The following is a 26,153-nucleotide window of genomic DNA, read 5'->3' as shown; positions in this document are numbered from 1 at the left end:
GGAGCCCCACGCGGGGATGGATTTCACCACCGTGAGATCATGACCTAAGCGGCAATCACAAGCCAGTCGCTTAACTGACTGAGCCACCCAGTTGCCCGTATATGTGGTTTATTCTTAATATTGTTAGGAAAACAAAAGTTTATGGTTTTTTAAAAGATTTATTAGGGAGAGAGAGGGAAGGCGTGTATGTGAGCAGCAGAGGGGCAGAGGGAGAGAGAGAATCCTCAGGCGGACTCCATGCTGAGTGAGGAGCTGGGAAGCCAGGCTTGATCCCAGGGCCCTGAAATCATGACCTGAGCTGAAATGAAGAGTCGGCTGTTGAACCGACTGAGCCACCCAGGCACCCAAGTTTATGGGTTTAAAAAAATATTAGCAGTAATAGGATGTCGATCTTCCTAGGAGAAAAGGAAAGAAAAATAAGAAAGCTTAATTATTTCAATAAAATCAGAAAAGTAGAAAAACCAGTGAGATTTTCTTGATATCAAAAAAATGTTTAATAAAATTTGATACTCAGTGTGTTCATTTTGTTAAAATGCATCAAGCTGTACTCTTGTATGCAATTTTCTGTATGTTACACTTCAATAAAAAATTATTTCAAAAAAACCCATTCCCATTCCTGGTAATGGAAAAAATTTGCAGACATCCAAAAATAAAGGAAAATTTATGTTATGATAGGCTATCTGTAAGAAACCAATTGCAAATATTATGTATAATGGTGAAACATTACCAATATCCTCATTAAAGTAAAAATAAGGCAAAAATGCTCACTATCATCTCCCCTCTTCAACCTTGTCCTGGATGTTTCAGCCAATACTGTAGAAGACAAGGAAAAAAAATAAAAGGTACATATATTGGAAAGAAAGAGCTGAAAGTTGTCATTAATGACATGTACGTGATTGTCTACTGTAAAATTCGAGATAATTAATGATAACTAATACCAGAATTCGGACAGTTGGCTGGATAAAGTTTGAACTTGCAAAGATAAATTACTTCTCTCTATATTAACAACAACCAATTAGAAAATAAAACAAAAGAGAGATCCATTCACCACTGTGTGGAAAATTATAAAGTACCTAGAAATAAAAAACAAGAAGAAAGCAATGAAACTATACTGATGGCTATCAAAGATGAGGCTAAATGGCTAGAGAATTATGTTCCTTTGTGACATAATTTCAGACTCAACAGAGAAGCTACAAGAATGGTAAAAAAATTCTATACCATTCACCCAGATTCCCCAGATGTTAACATTTGATCACATTTGCTTGATCCTGGTCCCTCTCTTCTCTTTCCTCTCCCCTTTCACCTCCTCTTTCTCTCTCTATATAACACATGTATACATATGCACAAGCATATTGTTTTTGTTTGAGCTGTTTGAGGGTAAGCTACAGACGTGATGCCCCGTTACCCCTAAATACTTTAGTGTCTCTGTTCCTGAAAAACCTGTATTCTTTTTGACTGCAGGACTGGTATTCAAAATAGGAAATTAACACTATTAACACTATAAGTAATGGATAAAATTATCACTAGTATCTAATTTACAGACCTTTCTTTCAGATTTTGCCAATTATTCCAATGATGTCCTTTGTAGTAAAAGAAAATCCCAAATCATGTGTTGCATTCAGTTTTCATATATCTTTAGCTTTGACTTTGATATTTTTGAACATTATAGACTAGTTATATTGTGGAATGTCCCTTAGTTTGTGTTTGTCTCGTGTTTTTTCATGATTACATTCAGCTTATGCATTTTTGGTAGGAATACCCTGAAGTCATTTTGTTTTGTTTTTTTTAGATTGAGAGAGAGTGAGCAAGGAGGGGGAAGGGAGAAGGAAAGCGAGAATCTTAAGCAGGCTCCACACTCAGCGTGGAGCCCCATGCAAGGCTTGATGTCACGACCCTGAGATCCTGACCTGAGCCAAAATCAAAGAGTCGGACACTTAACTGACTGAGCCACCCCAGCATCCCCACCCTGAAGTAATACTATGTTCATCTCCATTGCAGATGGTGTTGATTTTTCCCGTTATGATGATGTTAATTTTGATCACCTGGATAAGATGGTGTCTTATATCAAGGGACTTTTCATAGGGTTTTGGTTTTTTTTTTTACTGATTTCAAAATTCATTGCAAGAGTAAATGGAAAAAAACAGCCAAGAAGTTTTTGAAAAAGTAACACAAAGGGGAACTTGTTCTACCAGATGTTGACAGGTACTTCAAAGCTATCATAATTAAAACAGTGTGATAATGGTATAGGAGTTGATAAATAGTGGAACTGGTGGAACTGGATAGAGCCCTGAAGCCAGCGATGATATGTAACTAGGTACAGTGTAACAACTATCTCAAGTATGCTGTGCTCAGTTCCTGAAATGAACTCATGATAACACCAGAGTCTGTCAAAGCAATTTTATTTTATTGCTGCTATCTTAGACACTAAGATTATCTGCCCTGACAAGCCAGATCTTTACATATGCATCTCAAACAGGGCATGGAGTTCCTTTGGTAGGAAATGCTTAATAAACTATGTAATATTGCACGCTGATATGAATGGATTGCTTTTGCCTGAGCAGCTTGGACTCTGAGAGTAGTAAAAAGTCTGCTTGCTGGTCAGGGGCGGGAGCCAGCTGGCTCAGTCTTCCTTGGCTTTCCTGTCCAGTCTTCCAGGTGTATGACAGAAGACCTGTCTTCTCCGGTAGAGGTAATGGAAAGCTTTATATTTGGGGAAAAAATGACCAGTTAAGTGAAACTGAATTTACCCCTTAGGCTATTTGATATTTATAACTAGCTAATACTTTTAGCAGTAAAGGTTTTTAATGGCCTCCCCACAAATATTTAATAGGATATTTAGAGGTGGCTACATCTTGTAAGTAATAGACTTATTAGGCAATAAATGTTATATGCAATTTTATTTGCAAGCTTTTGCATTTAAGATTCTGTGATTTTGCTTTATATTGATTATGTGCATTCTTTTTTTTTTTTTAAGATTTATTTATTTATTAGAGAGAGATTCCCAAGCAGATTCTGTGCTGAGCATGGAGCTGGTCACGGGGCTGGATCTCACAACCCTAAGATCAGGGCCTGAGCCAAACCCAAGAGTTGGATGCTTAACTGACTGCACCACCCAGGCGCCCCAGTTGTGTGCATTCTTAAAGAGTAATAGGTTTTGTGTCCAATTTTGTGATTAGACCTGGATATTAGGATTTTCCTAATTCTGCTCTAGAACATGGCAATTTAGTGTCTGATAAAGGTGGCATTTCAACTCAGTATAGAAGAAATGGCTTTCCGCAAGTGGTTTGAGGGCAAAAGCCTATCCATTTTGGGGGGAAAATTAGAGCCCTACCTCATATAATACACAAAAATAAGTTCTAGATGTATTCAGGTTCTGAGTATTAAAACTATAAAATTACTAGAACTAAATGAAAATATTTTTATAATTTTATGATTCAGAGATAAATGAGATATAGTCTTTTTTCTTTCTTTCTTTTTTTTCAAAGATTGAGAGATTCAGTTACACAAAAACTTCCATACATTAAAAGATAAGAAAAATTAAGACAAGTAGCAGGCTGGATGAAAGAAATATAAATAAATTATTTCTACAAATTTGTGAGATAACAACCCAGTAGATAGAAAAGTAGGCAAAGGGATATGATCAGGTAGCTCCCCAAAGAAGAAATATAAATGGGCTGATAAACATGTGAACTGGTAAAAATCGGGGAAATACAAATACCAGACACCTAATTTGCACCCTTCCGATGGGCACAGATGAAAAAGTTAAAGAGAGTGTGAAGAAGTAAGCACTTCCAGAAATCACTGCTGGGAGTATACGTTGTTCTGGTCTTTTTGAAGAACAATATGGCTCTGTCACATTGCAGCTATGACAGTTTAAAGTGTATATTCCTTTGTGTATATTCCAGAAGTACTCAGTCATTTGCATATGAACATACGTAAAGGAAGCTTTGTTACAATATTGTAATGGTGAAAACATTGGCTAATCACCAAATCATCTGTCACCTTATGTTAGACAGCTAGTTTCTCTCTTCCTTTGGGCTAGAAACGAAAGCCCATTTCTGTGGTTAGCATGAGCTCTTGCTTCTGCCCTGAGGTAAAGAGCAAGTGTTTGTGACAAGGTGACCGCACAGAAGAGAAGATGGCTCAGGCGTCATAGGTACGTGCTCCCTTGGCTGGATGTTGCCTTCTGGGTATTGGGAGTTCACCTCTGCATACAAGTTCAGTTTTAATTTTTGACTTCTTTATGTTTGAAGTATCTACATTTTCTAGTGGAAGTTCCTGAATCAGGTATCCTAATTCAATGGGTGATCTTATTAGTAGCAAGTCATTTTTAGGAAAGTGGGATTTGCACATGGAGAATTTTGGGAGAGGATTCAGAGAACTATTTAACAATCTAAAACCCAATTTTATTTTGGTCAAGGCTGACGAGCCTGTGCTTTATCCCACGTAATGAAAACCAGTGCTTAGTCTCCATGGCATTTACCCTGGCAAATTCCCATGATTTATTCAAAGTAAAATTTGACTTTCTGATACGTTAGTCACTCTTGGGCTATAAATATGTACAAAGAAACCTCCAGTTACTGACTAAAGAGAAAGTAGAGTTACCTCTTTACTCCCAGCTATCAGACTTCTTGACAGCATGTTTAATATTTATCAAACATTGATCAGATACTCTTTACCCAGCAGTTTAATTTGCATAGGTAATGAAATTACTTACGAAGCCAGCAATTGAGTGGGACCAGCCCTGTTCAATAGAAATGCTATATGAGCCACAAATTTAAAAATTTCTATCAGTCACATTAAAAAAAGTAAAAGGTGGCATTAATTTTAATACTTTATTTAACTCAGGACATCAGAAATATCATTTCAACATACATTCAATACAAAATTTCGTAATTTTTACATTCATTTGTGAATACTAAGTCTTTGAAATCCAGGGGTATTTTTCACTGAAATCATATCTCAGTTTGGACCCTCCTCATTTCAAGTGGTCAGCATTAACATGTGGCTAGTGGCTACTGCGTTGGACGGTGCAGGACTAGACTACCCGCTCTAGAGGACAGAAATGGTAGTGGTCCTTACCACATCCCCAGCACCTTACGCCATACCTGGTACATAGCAAGGATCCAGTAATATTTTTGTTTTAATGAATGAATGAATGAGTGGATAAATATAAAACCATCTTTTCACTAACTCCTCAACCTTTAATCCGTTTGAGTTCTATTTGTCACAAAAATAGTTGTCAGTTAACTCGTAATGGAATATCTGCTGTACAGCCATTGAGAGAAATCCTAGAGTATACTGTATGTCTTTTCATATTTGTCCAAAAGCAATTTTAAAAAATTATCTGTTGACTCCAGGGAGTAAAGCAAATGACATTATAGAGATCTTAGAGTTCCCATCTATTGACCACAGCAACTCTGTTATGTTTTTTCTTTAAATTTGTCTTACTAATTTTTAGAAGCAATTCTGTTTTGAGAAGACCATTGCATAATCCAACCCCGGCCCCTGAAATTGTGTATCTCTTAAGTATAATACTATCAAGGTCTGTTGAGAGCTGTACACTATTTTGATCATGCGTGTCACTGTTTACTTTGGCCTGAAGTTAAAAATCAATGAAACTCCTAGTGTCTTTTATAAAGCTCCAACTGTTTTAGGTGTTATGGGTAATACAGGGTAATTGTTATACACGATCTTTGCCCTTGAGGAGCTTATAACCTATTCGGAGAAGAAAACGTTAAAAAAATGAGTAGAGATAAATTAAATTTGTAAATTTTTGTTTAGTGTTTTTTGTGTGCCTTAGGCTTGGTGCTAGAAAGGTGAATGCAGGTACATTCCTCTTTCTTCAAATAGCTCACAGATACTTGGAAAGATTCATATATAAACCAATAAACATTTTAATAGAAGTATGAAAAGTCTGTGAGGTACAGGAATAATATCCCCTTATACAGACGAGGAAGCGGAGATACAGTGAGGGTCAGTGACTTGCTCAAGGTAGCAGTTAGAAAAAACCTGGATTCAAATCTAGATTTTATAGGAGGCTTTGCTTTTTTTTTCCACACCACACTCCCTGTGTTTCAAGATTCCTAGAAAGAGAAATTGAGTTCTTCTGTTGAGGTAAATCACAGCTCATGAGTAAGTTTTCTAACTGATTATAGTTTGCCTAATGTTCTATTCATGTATTTACATAGTTATGGTGTAATAACCTTATTGTGTGTGTATATTCTATTATTTGAATCACAGGGTACTGAACTTTAAGGGCCCTGGGGTTTTATTGACGAGAAAGCTGTAAGGGCTGGACTCGGAGGCATTTCCACAAGTAGGCATTGAAGGGTAGGCGACCAGACCAAGGGCTAAGGGAAGGACTTGGCTTGATAAGCAGAGAGACTAACTTAGGCAGCAGTGTGAGAGATCAGGCCAAAGTTATGTCGTGAAAGGCTCTAAATCGTGGGTTGAGGACTCAGTACTTGAACAGGAAGGAGCCAGCAAAGAGTCACAGACAGGACTGACAGGTCAGAGTTGAGGGATTCAGTGATTGATTCATGGTTTATTTGTTTTTTTAGTTTCTCTAGATAGGTGCAACTTCTTTTCTGTTCTTATTTGAAATTATACGCTAGGAAGTGGAATTTTGATTAAGAAAATACATAAGGTCTATGTTAGGTTGGTAATAAGTGTTTACTTATGTATCAGATGTTTGTTAGGTGTCCAGCATCATCCTAAATATTAATTAACATTATACTAATATCTATTCCTAATATAAGAAAGTAGATACGTCTTTAGGGTAACTATAGTAGCTTCTTATTCCATCCAGTCTGGATTTAAGCATCTTTGATACTGTAGCTATGTAAGGGTTTGCGTAGACTGGTATAAAAAATTGTAAGGATAATAGAAATAATCTAAAATTTTAGGGTTTTTTACTCTAAAATAATCTTGAAGTAATTTTTAGTGAATAGGTTGATGCAATTTAAACTTCAGAAAGCTTTCAAATATAAATTGTAGAAATAGCTTTTCTTAGTAAAGCTCTTAGTAGGATGAAAGATGCTCTTTGAGATAACTATAAAGATATTTTTTGTTAACTGCCATAATGTCTGGAATGGTATTTAATTCTAAATTTTGCTGTAACTCTTTGAAAGCCAGTTTTCTTCTTAAGTGTATAATTATATATTGTGGACAAATCATAGGTTTTATGTGTGTGTATTTTTATTTATACATGACTCATTCACATTTGTGATTATATTTATGTAGTTCTCTAATATTTTCAGTTTAATTTAGTCGGCCTGTGTTTTTGTTCTCCTTTAAGGAAATGAGAAAATTTGTCCTGTTAGTTTTTGGCTTATTAAACCCCTCCTCCTTCTTTTCCTGAAAATTTCAAGTTGTCAGCCATCTTTTTTGAGTTTATAATGCTATTTTACCTTCCTTGGAAAAAAATTTTACAGTTAACCCAAATCTGAAAGTAGTCGTATGAAATAGAAATGGAGACTAGCTCCTTAAAATCTTAAGTAGTGTGTGTGAATGTAAAAAATAACCTAAGCAAATAAAAAGTAAATCCATGTTATAAATTTTCCCTGATTCCCTTTTAAAGCTAAAACGATTGTGACCGAGTTTTGTTTGTGCTTTTAATCTGCTTGGCCGTCTGTGGAAAACGGTCTTCTTCTCTCCTAGGCCACAGACCTCCACCAGCACGAAGTGGACATCGTTGTGTGGCAGATAATACCAACCTCTATGTGTTTGGAGGTTATAACCCAGATTATGATGAATCTGGAGGGCCAGATAATGAAGACTACCCTCTCTTCAGGGAGCTTTGGAGGTACCATTTTGCTACCGGAGTATGGCACCAGATGGGCACAGACGGCTACATGCCCCGGGAATTGGCATCTATGTCACGTGAGTGCCAGCGGCTCTGAACTTTTGACTTTATGACATGTCTGTGAGGACAGGTCACTGTCACGTGCTGCTTGTTAATAATTTGTAATAAATGTGTAATATGATTAAACCCTGTTAAGGGATAGACTTTCTACTGCGGTGATAACGTAGCATGGTGATTCCGAATCACTTGGGTGTTGGCTACTCCTGAGTTTGAATCTAGCTGTGTACCGTTTACTTGCTTGATGATTGTTAGGGTTCGGTGTAAAGTATCATATATATGCTAGGCAAAGTGTAGAGGATCAACAGAGGGGGTTTGTAATGACGATAATAGCTTTTGAACAAAGTGCTTCACACACAGTATCAGTTTACGTCACAGCATCTCTATGATGCACGTACTAGAATTATTGCCACTGTACAAATGAGAAGCTGAGGCTACTAGAGAGGCCCTAAGGGAATAGCTAAGAGTGCAGGCTCTGGAGCCAGACTGCCTGGGATTACATCCCAGCTTGGCAAGGTTCTTTTTGGGAAACCTTCCTCAAGTATTTAAGCCACTCTCCACTTCTGTGTCATCTGTAAAAACGGCGAAGATCGCGTTAGTTCTTACCTCATAGGGTTGTTGTGAAGATGAATTTGGAGAGATTGACTGACTTTACTGAGGTCACACGAGAATCAAAACCTAGCTCTCGCTGGCTCCAGAGCGCCTGCTGACTCTCACAGTAGAGCAACTGAAGAATCGATTTTAAAAAATGCCATTGAAATAATATAGTAGCACGATTTGGGAATATTTGTCATTAGAGAGAGAAAGGATGTGTGTGCCTGTGCGCGTGTGTGTGCGTGTGTGTATGTGGTGGCAGGAACAGAAGAAGTATAGAGAACACCAAAGTTACCAGCAGGCTATTGGGGTTTCTTTTTATCTGGTGAAGGATTAAGGTGACAGAAACATAATTTAAAATGTAGAGATCATTCATTCCCCTGGCAAAAACAGAATGATCCTTTTATCCCTTCATCCAGAGTCCTGCTGGGTCTTCACCGAGGCAAAGATGATACTTCATTTTCCTCTGATTTGCTGCGTACTTGAACTGTCTTCAGAGGCAGTTCATGTCATTTAGTATTGTTAGACACAGTATTTCATGAACTCCGCAAATATGTACTGAATACATGTCACATACCTAACAATGAGCTAGCTGTATGGTATAGTCCATAGAGTGTGAAGTAAACCTTTTTCTGCAGAACTTTGTCGTAGTTAGATGTCAGTGGTTTGAGTTATCTTCCGAGAGCACTAAAGCAGACATTTTTTTAGTTTCTCAGTTATTCTGGGTTTATGTGGGAACATACTGCAGGTCGCCAGTACATAAATGGAATTTGTGAATCTCCTTCCCCAGTTGTGCTGCATGGAAACAACCTGTTGGTATTTGGAGGTACAGGCATCCCGTTTGGTGAGAGCAACGGCAATGACGTCCACGTGTGTAATGTGAAGTATAAGAGATGGGCTTTACTCAGCTGTCGGGGGAAGAAACCCAGTCGTATATATGGACAGGTACCAATCTGTGGCCAATCGTGGTGGATGTATTAGTGCAGATTTTTCTAGTTCTGGGGACAATGTCAGAATATTTGCTACCACTTTTTTTTTTAACAGAATGAATTCACTGTTTAATATTTGATTTTTCCGTTCATTTTTTAAAAAAGATTTATTTGAGAGAAGAGAGAGAGCATGAGTCGGGGAGGGAAAGAGGCAGAGGGAGAAGCAGGCTCCCCACTGAGTGGGGAGCTTGACAGGGGGCTCAATCCCAAGATCCCATGACCTGAGCCAAAGGCAGATGCTTAACTGACTGAGCCACCCAGGCGCCCAGGATTCTTTTTTTTTTTTTTTTTTAATTTACTTGAGAGAGAGAGAGAGAGAGCGAGAGAGCACACGCACGAGTGAGAGAAGGGCAGAGGGAGAGAGAGAATCCTCCAGCAGACTCCCGCACTGAATGCAGAGCCCCACACAGGGCTTGATCTCAAGACCCTGAGATCATGACCTGAGTCGAAACTCAGAGTTAGGCATTCAACTGACTGAGCCACCTAGGCGCCCCCTGATTTTTCAGTTCTGATGTGAAGTCGTAATTTGCAAATCTGGTTGCTTACCTCTTTCCTTTTTTCCCTTACTCTTTATTTCTAATCCAATTTGGGATCATGACCTAGATCTATATATAAGTTGTTTTTTTTTTTAAGATTTTGTTTATTTATTTGAGACGGGGGGGGAGAGAAAGTATGGGGGGGGCAAACTGAGGAGCAGACTCTCTGCTGAGCAGGGAGTCCGATGCGGGGCTTAATTCCAGGACCCTGAGATCATAACCTGAGCTGAAGGCAGACACTTAACTGACTGAGCCACCTGGGTGCCCCTATACAGAAGTATTTTTATTTATTTTTTATTTTTTTTTTTATTTTTTTTTAGAAGTATTTTTAAATGTCAGGACCCACTGCACCTCCACTCCCACCCCCAGTAGAGTTTGGGCTCTACATATGGTCAGGGTGCTGTTGTCTCTAAAATGGTATGATTCTTTGGAGAGCTTTCTGACCTAAGTAGTAGAGTAGATGATCTCTGCACTTGGACTTTATACAGACTAATCTGAGCTAAAACACAGATTATGTGGAGATTAGTTTCTAGTTAGGTTCCAATGCTTCACACCTTAGGTTTGAAAAATTATATCCACAAGATAGGGAGCAACTCACCAACATGAGAGACCCTTTGATAGTAATGGGCTAAGCTTAAAACGACTTTAGCTTCTTTCTCAACCGGCCAGCATTAGTACTGATAAATAGCTCCTGAGCTATGCATAGAGGTGCATACTGGGTAACTCTGTTCCACCAGAGGAGGCATTAAAACTCTGAGAAGTGACCATAACAAAAGCGGAACTTACGCTGAAGGGAGTCTGGTGGAAAATGTGAAGTTTTTAGGACTACCAACTTTAGAGATTTTACTTAAGGGGTTCTGGTGCCTTATTTTCATATCTGCTTCTTCCTGAGAGCATTTTTCTTCACACTGCTTAGAAAGAGAAGCAGCTTTGCATGGAAATGCTCGTGTCCATGATGTATACATTCTCTGGTTGGCGAGGACCCCTAAGCAATATCCAGTCCTCTTGCCTATCTAGGTAGCACTGCTTTCCAGTTGAGCAAAGCTTTACCTTTCTTTCTTTTCTTTTTTTTTTTTTAAGATTTATTTATTTATTTTTTAGATAGTGCACATGGTGGGCAAGAGGGAGAGGGATAGAGAGTCTTAAGCAGACTGCACACCGAGCAGCCCGATGCAGGGCCCAGTCTACCAACCCAGAGATCACGACCTCAGCCAAAACCAAGAGTGGGGCGCTTAGCCAACTGCACCACCCAGGCGCCCCAAAGCTTTTTCTTTTTTTTTTAAAGATTTTATTTATTTATTTGACAGAGAGAGAGACAGCCAGAGAGAGTGGGAACACAAGCAGGGGGAGTGGGAGAGGAAGAAGCAGGCTCCCAGCAGAGGAGCCTGATGTGGGGCTCGATCCCAGAACGCCGGGATCACGCCCTGAGCTGAAGGCAGACGCTTAACGACTGAGCCACCCAGGCTCCCCAAAGCTTTACCTTTCTAAAAATAATCTCTGGGTTCTCTAAAAATCTTTAATATTTTAGTTAGTTATTTTTAAGTATATTTTTAGAAGATTTTATTTTTTATTCATTTATTTGAGTTAGAGAGAAAGAGCATGAGTGGGAGAAGGGAGCAGAAGGAGAGGGATAAGCAGAGCACAGTGAGCACTGAGCGGGGAGCACAATGACCTGGAGCTTGATCCCACGACCATGACATGGCCTGAGCCGAAATCAAGGGTCAGATGCTCAACTGACTGAGCCACCCAGGTGCCCCTAAAATCTTTAATCTTTTAAAGGTCTGATATTTTAGAGGGTTAAAAAGTACAAGAGAATTTTATGAAGTCTGATTTTGGGGTATTTAACGAGGTCATATTCTTTAATCAGGTGTTAATGAGTCAATGGTATTCACCTCTCCTTGCTCTCCAGGCCATGGCGATCATCAATGGCTCCCTTTATGTTTTTGGAGGAACAACTGGCTATATTTACAGCACAGATCTGCACAAATTAGATCTCAATACCAGAGAGTGGACACAACTGAAACCAAACAACCTATCCTGTGATCTGCCAGAAGAGAGGTGAGATTCTAGAATCAAAGAATATTTATTCTTTCTTGCAAAGATTTGACTTTTTTCAGAATATTGGTAATGCGGTTTGAAGAAAACTTTTATAGCCTGGTTGAAACAGCCAGCTGGCTGGTAGATCCCAGGTTAGCATTAAAGGAAGGTCTTCTGGTTAAGGAATGATATTTCCCCCTTAACCGTAGATTGTTTTCTCATGTTATTTCCTTTTGTATGTCGTTTTTTCTGCATTAGGAAGATAGTAACACTTTGAAGAAGAAACCAATGGTAGCAAATGTAATTAAATATCATATTACAGACAAAACAATTACTTTCTAGTTACTTTTTGATTTCCCTTCTTAACTTGCATATTGGGATTCTTTGGCTCATTTGCTCACAGCTGTATACCCAGAGTGTCTGTGGCACTCAATTCCCCTAGTAGAACTCAGTGAATATTGATCAAACGGGTGGATGGATGGGTGACTGGGGGGGAGGGAGGACATTGTTTTAAGTGCCCTGTTAGGCATGCAAACATCACATGGTGCTTCTAGCTGCCTCCTGGGAGCAGTCCTAGGCCTTTCACTTTTTTTTCCTGCTAGGAGTTGCCTCTTAGAATTAAACTCTGTGAAATACTTACTTTTTCCCCCCTCCCGTTTAATAGCAAAAATAGTAAATACTTTTTTATTCACTTTGTTTAGATGAATCCAGTTATCTCTGTATTTCCTTTAAACAAAATGACGTAGAGGTGCTAAGGAAGACTTTATTGTAGATGTCGGTGGGCTGATGATTGCAGAGCTACCAAGTGAGGACTTGGGAGGTGGGCTGCTACTGGAATAATTTTGATGTAATTTACTTTATCAGCATCAGGGCCTTCAGGGAAAGGAGGAAATAGATTAAGTTTTCAAAGCATTTTCACATGGTTGCCTTCTTGAATCATTTTATGGACGTATTATAAATTGTTCCAGCTTCTAGCTAGACTGCTTGGATGAAAGTTCTGGTAGGTGTTTCACATTATATTCACAGTTCTGTGTAGCAGAATTTTTCTGATATCTTTGTATCTATTGAATAAGTATCTTAATTTGAAAGCCCATAGTCTAGGGTTTCTAATGAAATGTAGACAGATCACTTTTAAAAACTCTGTAATATAAAAACTCTGAAACATGAGAGACTATGGACTCTGAGAAACAAACTGAGGGCTTCAGAGGGGAGGGGGGTGGGGGAATGGGATAGGCTGGTGATGGGTAGTAAGGAGGGCACGTATTGCATGGTGCACTGGGTGTTATACGCAACTAATGAACCATCGAACTTTACATCAAAAACCAGGGATGTACTGTATGGTGACTAACATAATATAATAAAAAAAACATTAAAAAAATTAAAAAAATAAAAACGAAAATAAAAATAAAATGCGGACCACAAAAAAAACAAAAACAAAAAACAAAACAAAAGAAAAAAAAACCTCTGTAATAATTTCCCGCCCTTATACAAAGTTGTCACAAAAAGATTTTAGAAAATCTGGAAAATACAAATAAGCTAAATGAAGAAAATGAGAAAATAAAACCTAAATCTAGAGATAACCAGGGTTAACATTTTGGATGTATCTCTATAGTCATTTTCTGTGCATATTTGTGTTTCTATAAATTTTTCATGGGATTAGAGCCTATCTGCTCTTACATAACTTTTTTTTTTCAGTTAATGACATGAAAAGAAGTTCTCAACATATTAACTGTCCTCTCTGCCTACATTCTTACTGGTTGCACACTAATCCATTTTACGTCTATTCTGTAATTCGTTTAACCAATTCACTATTGTTAAACACTTAGATTATTTCCAATAATTTATTACTATGAATAATTATCCAGTAAAAGCCTTGTGGCTAAATCTGAGGTAGATCACTTTCACTTCATTATAACTGGATGTTATGTATGTTTTCAGATACAGACATGAAATTGCACATGACGGGCAGAGGATCTACATCTTGGGAGGCGGTACTTCCTGGACAGCTTATTCTTTAAACAAGGTATAGTTACAAATAATAATAAGGAGAGCGAGAAGGATAGAGAGAGGCATGTTCCATGCTAAGTAAGATAATTCTGTTACTATAGATATTTGAATTTTTACAGTTTCTTCATTAACACCTATTTTGTGTTACATGCTCTTTATAACATACGGCCCGACGCTGTGCCCCGATAGGCTTTCCGGTGGACCATTACCTTGATCACACACTGAAAATACATGAAAATTATCCCCGGCGTAAGCTGGATGAGGAAAGTGACTAAAAGGAAGACATAGCAGCCTGAATGGAGAAACTAATGAGAACAGGAGCCATGATGCTCAGAATGCCACATCTGTGTCATCGTCAGTGCCCTGTACCTAAAAACAACAGTCACGTTTAGGGCTCCGCATCTTTAGGAAGCTGCGCCCTGAAGGGTTTTTATTCATCCATTCCTTTGGCATTGCTAAATCCACGTCTCCCAGGAGAAATCTAGATTTAGGCTACAGAGTTTCCGGGCTGTTTTGGAACCTTATTGGTCTTTTTCAAGTTTTGTCAAAACCGTGTTCTCATATTTTCTTATCAACACTTACTTTTTTCTGGTATAAAAATGATAAGTGTTCATTATCAAAAATGTGGCAGTTGCAGAATTCCAACTTTTTTCTTTTTTTTCTGTGATTAAAAAAAACATTGGAATCTTATATCTGTTTAACTTTCAACTGCTTCATGTAATGTTTTGCCTTCTTTTAGAATTAGGGACAGATGGAGAAAGGCAAAAGAAACAAAGACTTTTCAATGTTTGTATAGGCTGTTGTTAAAAAATCCAGTTATCAGGTTAGCTAAAATCATTTACGTGTGTGTATCTTCTTTTGTTTTTTTTTTTTCTCCCCAAGATCCATGCATACAACCTTGAAACGAATGCATGGGAGGAAATTGCCACAAAGCCCCATGAAAAAATAGGTAAATTTAAAATATTGATTCATTTATGTTTAATAAATAGATTTTAATTTTTACTGGTTTTGGAGGGGAAAACACTTTTATTGAGTTATATGACAAGTAAAATATCTATTGTGCTGGTGTTAGAAATTATTTTCATTCCTTAGTCCAATTATTATTCTTCCTCTGTAATTGTGCAGAGACTTTTAATGGGGATTGTTGATCTGTGGAAGCAGGGAAGTGTGTGGGTGGGTTAGGAAGCAGACGCTTGAATCAAGATCCACCTGTCTTTTTGTGGGTAAAAGAGCTTGGGAAAGCCACTAGTAACCCCTGCCCCTACCACCCCACTTTGTTTCCCTGGCACTTGAACATTGGACAGTTATGGTGAGACTTGGGTGGCTTTATTTTAGTGGTAATAAGGAAGGATTGGAAGAACTAGTCAATGTTTGCTTAACGCAACAATGGGATTGTTTTAAGTGAGTTATTCATAGTACGTCTTTCACCATGGCACATCAGCGTTAGTCTTTCTGTGAATAATGGGATTTCTGTGTTTATTATGTGTTTGGCAGGTTTTCCTGCAGCCCGAAGATGTCACAGTTGTGTTCAAATAAAAAATGGTAAGGTTTCTAAAGAACATTCTAGTTCCATTTTTGTAATTGTGTATGCTGAGAATGTCTTTATGTATAAAGGGCATAATTTTGAGAAGAGTCTGTTTCTTATAGTTTAAACTTAAAGGGAAATCCGTTAAGTTATGCTTCTTTTAGTGGTTTTCTTCAAGTACACGAGAGGGGTGTTTGGGTTCCCTCAGTTACCAGGGAACTCAAAGATTGGCAATAAATAAGCTTTTATTATACCGCCTGACCTTTCAACACCCCACTCCAACAGATATTGCGGTTATGGTGGGTAATACTGATAATCTTGACATATAATCGAGACCTCAGTGAACACAGTATTAAAATTACAGTAACTCCTTCAGAGTGGTATTTCATAAAGTTTATTCTGTGCTCTGTCTGATGCCAAATAGTACTCTTAGCTCATTCTTTGGCCATATTAAAACAGAGGCATTGTATGGCTTCCGAAAGCAGCTGTGGCTGCTTCATCTGAGTGTGATAAATGACTCCTCTTTGGACACCCCTCCTGTCTTTTAATTTACAGCTTAGTTTATAGTTTGGTACACCACCTTCCATTTTTCCTGGGAGGAAGGTGTGTAGAAATGAGTTTGATAGCCCATATCCTTTCAGCAGTTTAGTTGGGATTTAACTAGGATTATGCTGCCATCTCCAGTACAGAGGTGCTTTTCATTACGCTTCTGCTTTCTGGATAAGATGTATAGATAGTGGGGTTGCTCAGCTTTGCCTCTCTAAGAAGCAAAGCTCTACTTTTCTTTGGAGCTGAACTTTTCTTGAATCTTAGCCAAAAAAATTTCCAGTGTATTTTGTAGTTTAATTAAGTATTGACTTAAGCTTGAGCTAGACCTGAATGAAGACATCTACTCATTTGATTCATTGAGGCCAGGCACCGTACCAGTGGAATTCAGCCTTAGTTTGGGGCATTTCGTTTGAATGTTACAAGCTGACCAGTTATAACTATCTAACTTTATGAAAACAAAACAACAACAATGATGAAAAACCTTTGATATTTGGGAAGGTTAAAGAACTTAACGAACTGTATAGATCAAATGGGGCTTCACACTGTCCTCCTTTGGCTGAAGAAAGCTTGGAAGAACCACTTTCGTGCCCCCCAAGCTGAACATTGCAGTGAATGTTTCTCCTCAGGTTAAATGTCTACACAGAGGATGTTTGTGTGGGCAGACAGATATCCATCCTTTCTAGAACATTATTTGAAAGAAGAATTTGCAAACTGGTGGCCTGCAGTTACGTTTTGTCTGGCTCATATATGTACTAAAACTTTTTGGATTAGCAGATAACACTTAAAAATCAAAATGTTTCCTTTAGAAAAAAAAAACATCCAGATTTACAGCTTCTCTGGAAAAATCAGAAGATCTGGCAGTTGTGGACCTTAAGTTCTGCATGGTATCGATCCGCCGGAGCTGCATCGCCGTCTCCTCCTTTAGAGCGTGCGCACTCCTGTTTGCTTATTTTCCCCGGACCTTCTTGTTCATTCACTTCCTGTGCCTGGCACCTGTAGGTGTTTGAATTTGAGGACCCAGACACGAAGCCTGCTTAGAGACTCGCATCCCTAGTCTTAGCAAAGATCCCAGCGTCGTGTCCGTACTTTATTAAGGGACAGGACAGCAGCAGAAGAGGACCGTCCAGCTGCAGTCGCCTGTGGTAGGGGGAGATCCACAGAACTGGTCCCGTGTCAGCTAGCTGGGCGATCTACTACAAAACACGCTGTAAGCCGTGGCTCTTTCTTTTGTGTGACCTGGGGTCTCTTCTTCTCGATAGATGTGTTCATTTGTGGGGGCTATAACGGAGAAGTGATCCTGGGGGATATCTGGAAGTTGAACCTGCAGACTTTTCAGTGGGTGAAGCTCCCAGCTACCATGCCCGAGCCAGTTTATTTTCACTGTGCAGCTGTTACACCGGTAAGTTTTCGTTTTCATTTCTTCCTTACGTAGTTGCAGGTGATAGGGAAAGCCTTTGAGCGACATTTGCAAGTAAAAAAGATTTTGAAATTACCAACCTTGGATTAAGAATGTGTTTCTAAAACTTTCTTCAAGACAAAGCTAGCCCTTCCTCTGAGAAAAGGGGAGAGAAACCATCATACACAGTTTAAAAGAGCAGCATAAATGTGAAAGGAAGGCTGCGTGTGGCATTCAGGCCCTGGCAGGGATAGAAAAGGTATCTTCTGGGAGGGCAGAATAGCTCTGTTGCCCCCCGCCCCCAAAAAATAGCTCTATCCCCATGATGCCTTGTTAAAGATCCCAGTAGTTTCTCAAAGGCAAGGGCCTTTATTTTCATCTTTGTATTCCCAGTATTTGGCACTGTGAATACTTGATATAATGTTAGTTTAATGTTTATTGAAGTAAAAAAAAAAAACAAAAAAAAAAGCTACAGTTTTCTCCTAGTAACTCATTCATTATTTAAACCCTTCTTGATCTCCGCACTGTATTGGGATCGGTGAGAAATTCTTTTTTGCTTCGCCTCATTTCAATTTGGCCTACTGTGCATTTTTTTGCTGACTCTTCAGCCTGAGTTTCTGTTTCTTTCCCATTTGAATTTATCCTCTTTTGACTGCCATTTGTTCATAGGCTGGTTGCATGTACATTCATGGAGGAGTGGTGAACATCCATGAAAACAAACGGACTGGGTCATTGTTTAAGATCTGGCTGGTGGTACCTAGCCTGCTGGAACTGGCATGGGAGAAGCTGCTTGCGGCCTTCCCTAACCTAGCAAACCTCTCCCGAACACAGCTTCTGCACCTTGGACTCACACAGGGACTCATCGAGCGCTTGAAATGAGGATTTCTGGACTGTTCATTGATACTGGAAATGTTAATTTAAAGAGACTCCTTTATTTATGGGCAGTGTAGAATGTGCTACAAAGAGGATTGGTTACCCTGATCAAGGCCTTATTCAGAAAATACATCAGATGCCTTTCTGTAAATTGGTTTTAAGTTTATGGAAATCTCACTTTCCCTTGTGCTTCTTTCTTTGCTTCTCTCCCTCCTGCCCCAACACACACACACATACTCACATACTCCCTCTTCCTTGATGGAGTTGAGGGAAAGTCTGAAGTTACCTTAATAATGTTGTGAATCAAGATAAGATAAAGAATTTTTTAAAGGAACTCTGAAACTATGACCATGTCAGCCAGTGCGCTACAAACTAAAGCAGCATCGTTGACAACAGAAATAAAATAAAATTTTTAAAATGTAAATCCCGCAACAACAATAAGAAGTTTCAGGATAGAGCAAGAAGGCTAACCCCGAGAATCATGTGGATTATATGCAAACCTAGATGTTTCACTTACTGTTTGCGAGATGCTTCTAATTGAGGAGCTGGGTCTGGGGGCAGCACTGACTGACGTCTTGCTGCACAGATTCCCCAAACCCGTCCTCTGACTTTGGAGGAAAGTCAAGCAGCTCAGCAACTCTTGATCAGTGATTTCGTTTCTCATCCTTATGGTGCCAGCAGTGGTTAGGTTTGGCTCGTCACAAGGCTTATGTGTGTGTTGTAGTCGTGCTGTTTATTGTTGCTCTTAGAAATTATGGCACCAAGAACGTTTCAAATCAAGGAATTTATGGTGGTCAGAATTCTTCGTTCTGGGCAGTTTCGAAATTCTCCTGTGCTTATTCTTGGTTTCAAGTATCTCTTTGACTTCTTCATGGGGGGACTTGTAGACCCTAAATATGTGGCATAAATGCCATGGGACATGAAGTAAGCTTGTGAGAGGCCAGAGAAGAGCAGGGCAGGGAGGGCCTCAGCGCCAGGCTGTGAGCCCCGACGGTCATAGTGGCCACTTCCTTTTCACAACTTGTTTCTTTTCTGACACCGGGCCACGCACCTGCCATTTTCTCAGGCAACGGATTTTATCTCTGGAAAGCCAACTGGCCCTTGATTTTTCCCTTAGCTTATTGTCTCCCTTTTTTGTCTGCTTTTAATGTGCATGATGCTGTGAGTAACCGTCTAGTTATTGGATAAAAGGTCTTGTGCGGGGGGGGGGAAGCCACAGGTCATCCTTCCCGATGAACTAAGTATCATTTTAAAAACTAGCATGAGGAAGGAATGGAACTGAGGATCATTAGTTTTTTGGTGTGAAGTTTTCTGGGTTTTTTTGTTTTGTTTTGTATTTTAACTCAAAGGAGTGATCCGAATTTTCACTTCTTTGCCGTCAGGCTGCTAGACAGTTGAGCAAGGCACTGAGATATGAGCATTTGGAAGTCCTCAGGTGTATGCAAGGTGCTGCGGGCATACAGGAAGGCACAGTGCGGATCGTCCCGTTGGTCACCTCACAACAGGAGACTCAGATGGGAGATTTGGGACACATTTTTCCTTTAAGTGCCTCTTTTCCACTTAGCTCTTAAACTTACTCTTCTTTTTTCCTTCATCCCAGAAGGGATCTCTTTAGCTCCTGTGTGGATTTAAAATCACCTTTGAGTTGTGGCTAAAAAGTTACCATCCATTGTTGAGTTCTGGGGAAGAGGAAACTGTGGTCTCTAGAGTTGGACTCATAACTTCCATGCCTTATTAAAACATCCCATCCATGCTGGGTTGAGTTCATGGTGCCCATAGTCTGCAAGGTCTTAGAATACCACTCACCCGTGGTTTGGGTCCTTTTGGGGGACTGAGGGGCATGGGGCAGAGGTAGGAAAAGGAGCAACTCCTCTAGAGGTCCCACCCCCATCTTGCCATAACCAAGTCTGTTTGACATGCAGCCTCTTACCACCCACTGCTAAGCTTACTCCAGTGAGGAGTTCTCTCCAGAGCAAGTCAGGTTGAGCAGCCCCATGAGTTCAAGGCAGAGCTTTGCTGCATGACTCCAGCCTGGTCTCTGGATATTTGGTGGAATATAACCAGTTAAAGAAACTGTGCTATCTAGGGTGGGAAAAGGCCTTTTGTCGGTGGATTTATATAGGGACCAAAGCCTGAATGCTCAGCCTCTGTGCTTATCTTTCCATGCCCCACGGGAAAGAAGCAGGTCTCTAGCTTTGCTGCACTGGAGAGCTGGAAAGAGAGTCTAGTTCAAGCCTCACTTGCTAGCAGAAAAGGATTTAAGCCTTCTGAGGGCAGTCTTCTTTGGGGTAGACTTTGGAGGCCTGACATCCAAGCCCTTGTGTGTGATGTTTTTATAAAAGTACATATCCTTGGTCTAAAGTGTCCTCTTTTAATATAACACTAGTGAAAAGGATGTAGTGTGACCAGCTGTGAGTGCTGTCGAACCACATGTATGCACATGTGCTGGATGCCAAATGAGACTGTGTGTATGATGACTAAATGTAGGTGACTAGAATTTTATATGGGGGGGGTCCCCAGCCATTTAGTATACCTAAAACCAGCACCCTGAATTCCTGACACTGTTACTTGGTTTAGGAAAGTTTATGCCTGCTGCTTCTCTGCCTCTTTGAGGCACTCCCTGCCATCTTACTGCAGTCCTGTAAATTGAAGTGCAATATATAGAAACACATATGAATATATACAGATTATATATAGGGTGTAACTATAAAGCAGGTAGACTTTTTTTTTTTTTTTTTTTTTTAAATCTGCCTTGGGGAAGCCAGCTCATTCCTTTAGAGTCAACTTATACCAAGGATTTGAGATGTGACCAGCTAGCATAAACCAACTCTTGGTCAGTCTGGATCTTCAAGTCTGTGTTTTCTTACTCCAGTTCTTAAGGACTTTTTATTCCTTGGGTTTGTTAGAGTTGAGACTTTTCCCCAGTCATCTTTGTACTATCTCATGTGTGCATATCTTCCTACATTTCTTTGCCCACAAAAAAGGAAGTCTACCTGTAAGGAATTTCCTAAATGGAGAATTAAAACCTAATATTTAATACTGTCAGTTCTCCCATGTACATACTAATTTATCTGTGAACATAATACTTTATTAAATGAAGACAATGATGCTTTCTTCATTTAATAAAATATTTTCCACATTCTGGAAAATCTATAAACCAATATAGAATAGATGGAAATTTTAACTGTTCTTCAGGGGCCAAACTGAAATCCTTTCCACTGGCAGAATTTTTTTCAGGGCCCTAGTGACTTGGTGTAAAAATTTGCTCTAAATTATTCATTTCCATTACATAGCTAGATTTAAACATATAATAATAAACATTAACATTTCTAAGAAAGAGGTTTATTAACAGTGACCTTTGGTTACCCAGAGTAGCAAGGGTAAAGCACAGATAATTGAAATTCATAATTAATCAGTGTTTCAACTTTTCTATCAAACAATTGATTCATTTATATTCTTCCTCCCTAGCCCTTTCCCACAAGCACCTCCTTTTCAGTGGAGTGGGGCTAATAAGTAGTTAGAAATGAAAAAGAAGAATCACGGAGGGCTAGAAACCAGCAAGCATATAAGCAGCCCTATTAGCCGTAATTGTCAATTTGATGACAGCTGTTGAATGCTGAAATTAGGACCCACGGGTGGTAATCCTGAGTTGAGATGTTAACTCTTCACTCCTCTGCTTCGGCGTAGTGTTCCTGCCCTGAGTTCTAGGCTGTCTCTCCTCTAACCACCAAAGAGCTCACAGCGCCTACGGGAAGAAGCAGCTACTGTGTGTGAAGCAGAGGAAACCCCATCATTTGAACACATTTCTTTGGCTCTTGACAAATACTTGGTTTTCCTCTGTTCTTGCAGGAGCCTTATTTTTCCTTTGGAAAGACTTTTCCAGCCATATAGCTTGGCACGTAGGAAAGGTTGAATTCTCCTCTAAGTCTGTGTTGGTCTTCATTCTGTAAAAGCGGTTTGTTTTCATGTGGTCTTACAGATGTTTAGAAAGTGGCACCGTTACTAAGTTATCTAGCTGCCAGCGCTCTGATGTAGCACAAAAAGCCATTTCCCTTCTCTTCATTCTTCTGGCATTGAGCTCCAGGACGGATGAGGGCTTATGGTCCCGTGATCATGAGCTCCCCAGACTGGGCACTGGTAGCTTCAAGTGCTTTGGTCCCCCAAATTCCTCGGGACCCCCGGAGCGTTGGCAGGGCCTGAGGCAGGCTTCGCAGGGCCCCGTACCCTCCGTGTGTGTTGCGCAGATCGTGCCGGCGACAGCGTTTCCCTTCTGAGGTCACTGGATTTGCCGGAAAGCGACCTCTTCTCTTACCTGGTGTTACAAAAAGAAGTTCTGAGGTGGGCTTCAGAAGTGGTACCATCTTTTTAGTCTAATTTTCATGATTTTAGATTTTTTTTTTCACTTGATAGAAGTTTTTTAAAGGCCCTGCTTAGTCAGTGTACAGGGTGAGTCAGAGGCAGCGTCACCGAGGTGTAGTAATTGCTGTTTGACTAGTTGCACATTTAGAATACAAAGGAGGCATCAGAAACACACTGACTTTCTCCAAAGCCACTTCCTTGTACACAGAGTCTAAGCAGGGACAGCGCCAGGCATCTCCCTGTAAAGGCACCTGCCGATGAGGATTTGACTGGAAGAAACTAGGCAAGAAAGGGAAACCTCTCACGCAGTCTCTGAGGGCAGGCCTGGGCTTGGCTCTTCGTACAGGGTATGCTTAGGCCACACACGATGCTTGCCTTACTTTAAAGCTATTTGCCACAGTCCTGTTCAATAGTGTGGAAGTCCTTTTGCAGTCTGGTGTGCATGCCATATGATCAGGACAGCTTCTCCACCTTACCTGGTTTCCTACGGGCAAGTAGGAAAAATAGTGAATTTACCCTAAAATGTCCAATCTGTATTTATGTACCTTGTCAGTGTTTTGCTGTTGGTTTTCTAAAAACAATCTGATCAATAAATCTTATCCAAATCTATTTGGTTCAAAGCTACCTTGATTGTCTGATGGTAATTTGTGTGTATGTGAGCTCACCTCTGTGACGGAAGCATCGGTCCACCCACCTCCACCACCCCTTTCCCAGCCCACCAGGGTCCACTTTTCTCGATAGTAACTGTGAGTCTTCTGCCTCCCACCGCTGCCTGCTGTGGCTCCTTCCCTCTGCTCACCGTCTGGAACTCTTGGACACACAACAGTCCCCTCAACAGAATGCTGTTCCCCGCAGGACACCAGCAAAAGAGTGAGTGACCATGGGAACATGTCACACTCCCTTTTCCTGTCCCATCCCGCATATTCCCCAAACTACCACTGGCCAAGTTTGTGTGGATGTATCGAGACTCTTCTGAAGAGCTGGAGGAGCTACAAAGGAATTTGAAGGGGAAATGTGAATCTTTACGTACGGAGCCACAACTGTGTTTACAATTCAAGGGAACAGCCCCAGGAGGAGCTGAGCCCTTCGCAGGGGTCCCTTGGGGATGAAACCATGGTTCCTAGCTCTGGCCTTGGTCTTCCAGATGCTTCTCTCTCCAGAACCTCTGCTTTGTGTCACTTCACCGTCTACTAGGATCTCTCTCTCTCCCAGCAGTGCTTTTCTGTGAGCTCTGAAGTCCGGCATCGGTGTGGACACTCAAGTCTGGTCATTTTTAAGGTCTCCTATCCAGAATTGCACACATGCCTTTTAGTTTTCAGTGTTTCCACCAACAAACTATTGGATCAAATATACCCTCCTGGGGCTAATAATCTTAGGTATTACAATATAAACCAACCAGAGGAAAACATATAATTTCTACCCCTTAATGTAGAAGGCTCCCCAGCCCACCTTACAGTTAATACACTTATGCAGAGCAGTCGTGTTTCCCTTGCTTGCTTTCTCCTACCTCTTCTGACGGATACTCCCCTGAGACCTACCAGGAATAAGAAATGGACTCTATGCCTTTTAGACTTCAGACCAGCTAGAGCTTTGAAATGAACTCTTTATTTGTATCTGATTCGGTTCTTAGTTAAGCCCCAGCTTGACTTGGGTGGGAAGAGGTTTCAGTGGCTTAGTTGGTTTGGGTGGTTTTGTTCTTCCAGTTACACGTATAAAATCCTAGTTTGTCAAAATGCTGTCACTAAGCTATTATCACCCAACAGTTCTCTTGCAGTTAATCTTCTGCAGTAATTGCTTGAGGCGAGAGGACATTGATAAAACCATGCAGTTTCCACACTACCTTCAAATGAAAGGCCCAGCTTCCAGACCAGCGCAAAACCAGGAGTTTTCTGTGATGATGGAAATGTTCAATATTTGCACCATCCAGTATGTGGTAGCCACTGGCTATTCAGCGCTTCAAATGTGGTTAGTGTGACTGAAGAACTCAGTTTTTAATTCTATTTAATTTTAACTTATTTAAATGTAAACAGTCACACATGGCTAGTGGCCACCATAGCACAGCTCTAGAAGGAGATGATCTGGAGAGTTGGGGGACCAAAGCTTAGCTCTTGGCTCTTGGCTCAGTCACTGTTGTTGTGTGGCTTAAATAATGTGTAAAGTGTTTGAAGAATGCCTGGCGCATAGTAAGCGTGATTAGGTATTTACTGCTACTGCTCTCTCTGGTTGCTGTTAAAGAAATGAAGTATTTACTAAAAGTTACAAAGTTAACCAGTAAAGAAACTAAGAGGATGGGACAGGGGAGGTTGGGTGGTGATGTAAGTGAGCTAAACCCTCATCTTCCATAGCAGGAAGGTAATATATAGAATGTCTCAAATTAAGCAATAACCAGAAAAGCATATTAACTAGAGGCATAAAGGAAGGTATCAAAAACAAAATAACACAAAAAACAGCCCAGAGAGCTAACAGTAGCAAGAATGACTGGGAGGTGTGAAGGGCAACAGATTTTTAAGTATGTTCATGGCTTTTTGTTCACTTTTTCCCTTCTTTCTCCTTTATAACGCCCAACCCTTCACAGCTCTTCCGGTTGAGCCATTCTTCAGGATACTGTGATTCTGGGTCCCTTCTGACTAAATCAGGCTGTAAAAAACTGGGTGATTCATAGGGTAGGGCTGGAGTATTAGTATTTCCTTCCTTCCTTCCTCCCTCCCTTCCATCCTTCCGAAGAAAGAGTGCTCTTGTGCAGGGCGGGGCAGAGGGAGAGAGAGAATCTCAAGCAGGCTCCACGGGGCTTGATCTCACGACCCTGGGATCATGACCTGAGCCAAAATCAAGAGTCAGGCGCTTAATGGACTGAGCCACCCAGGTGCCTCAGGAGTACTGGTGTTTTTAAGCTCTTCATTAAGATGTAGTTTGACTGGTATGTGGAAGTCTTTGATTTAAAAGCCAATCTTGGGAGCAAGGAGGAAAAAATGCAGGGGAAGGAGAGAATTAAAAAAAAAATACACAATTTCTCAAAGTTTAGATGTGGTTTTATCCTGTTGCCCAAAGTCCATTCCTCACCATCCTTTCCATTCATAAAATCAAGCATGAACACTACTTTAGAGGCCTTTTCTTTCCTATATGCCACACCGAGGTAAAGGAGATGAGGGGCTTCTGAGTGATACACAAAGCAGACCCGGCAACTTTGCCCAGCCTGCATAGGCCTCGAGTCTGGCCCCAGAGTCTCAAATGGAACAGTGTGACACTTTTCTCAGATTCCCAAAAACGTGTGTCTGAGCTCCTGTCCAGCAGCCAGCCGCGCAGGAGGGCCTCGGCAGCTCTGGTAGGAAGGAAGGTGCCAAGCACGGCTCAGGCTGGCAAGGCATTAACCAGGGCGACGGAGAAGACAAGGACGCGGGGTGGGGGGGGGGGGGGGGGGGGGCGG

The 26,153-nt window shown here is 40.4% G+C and overlaps 1 protein-coding gene across 2 annotated transcripts in view; it reads left to right on the top strand.

Annotated features, from left to right (window-relative positions):
• Positions 1-23,353, top strand: part of KLHDC10 (kelch domain containing 10) — a 59,442-nt gene extending 36,089 nt beyond the window's left edge. For both annotated transcript variants that reach the window (XM_040643999.1, XM_040644000.1), the window contains 8 exons: positions 7,663-7,884; positions 9,249-9,403; positions 11,893-12,041; positions 13,959-14,043; positions 14,910-14,976; positions 15,522-15,569; positions 17,361-17,500; positions 18,167-23,353. In XM_040643999.1, coding sequence (XP_040499933.1) covers positions 7,663-7,884; positions 9,249-9,403; positions 11,893-12,041; positions 13,959-14,043; positions 14,910-14,976; positions 15,522-15,569; positions 17,361-17,500; positions 18,167-18,376 — 1,076 coding nt within the window. In that variant the 3' untranslated portion in view covers positions 18,377-23,353. The remainder of the gene's footprint in view (positions 1-7,662; positions 7,885-9,248; positions 9,404-11,892; positions 12,042-13,958; positions 14,044-14,909; positions 14,977-15,521; positions 15,570-17,360; positions 17,501-18,166) is intronic.
• The last annotated feature ends 2,800 nt before the right edge of the window (positions 23,354-26,153 follow it).

This window comes from Ursus maritimus, unplaced genomic scaffold (assembly GCF_017311325.1).
Source record: "Ursus maritimus isolate PB19 unplaced genomic scaffold, ASM1731132v1 scaffold_3, whole genome shotgun sequence".
In the NCBI taxonomy this organism is placed as follows: domain Eukaryota; kingdom Metazoa; phylum Chordata; class Mammalia; order Carnivora; family Ursidae; genus Ursus; species Ursus maritimus.
Note: the sequence above shows the minus strand (reverse complement) of the source record. Positions and strands in the feature narration are given on the sequence as shown.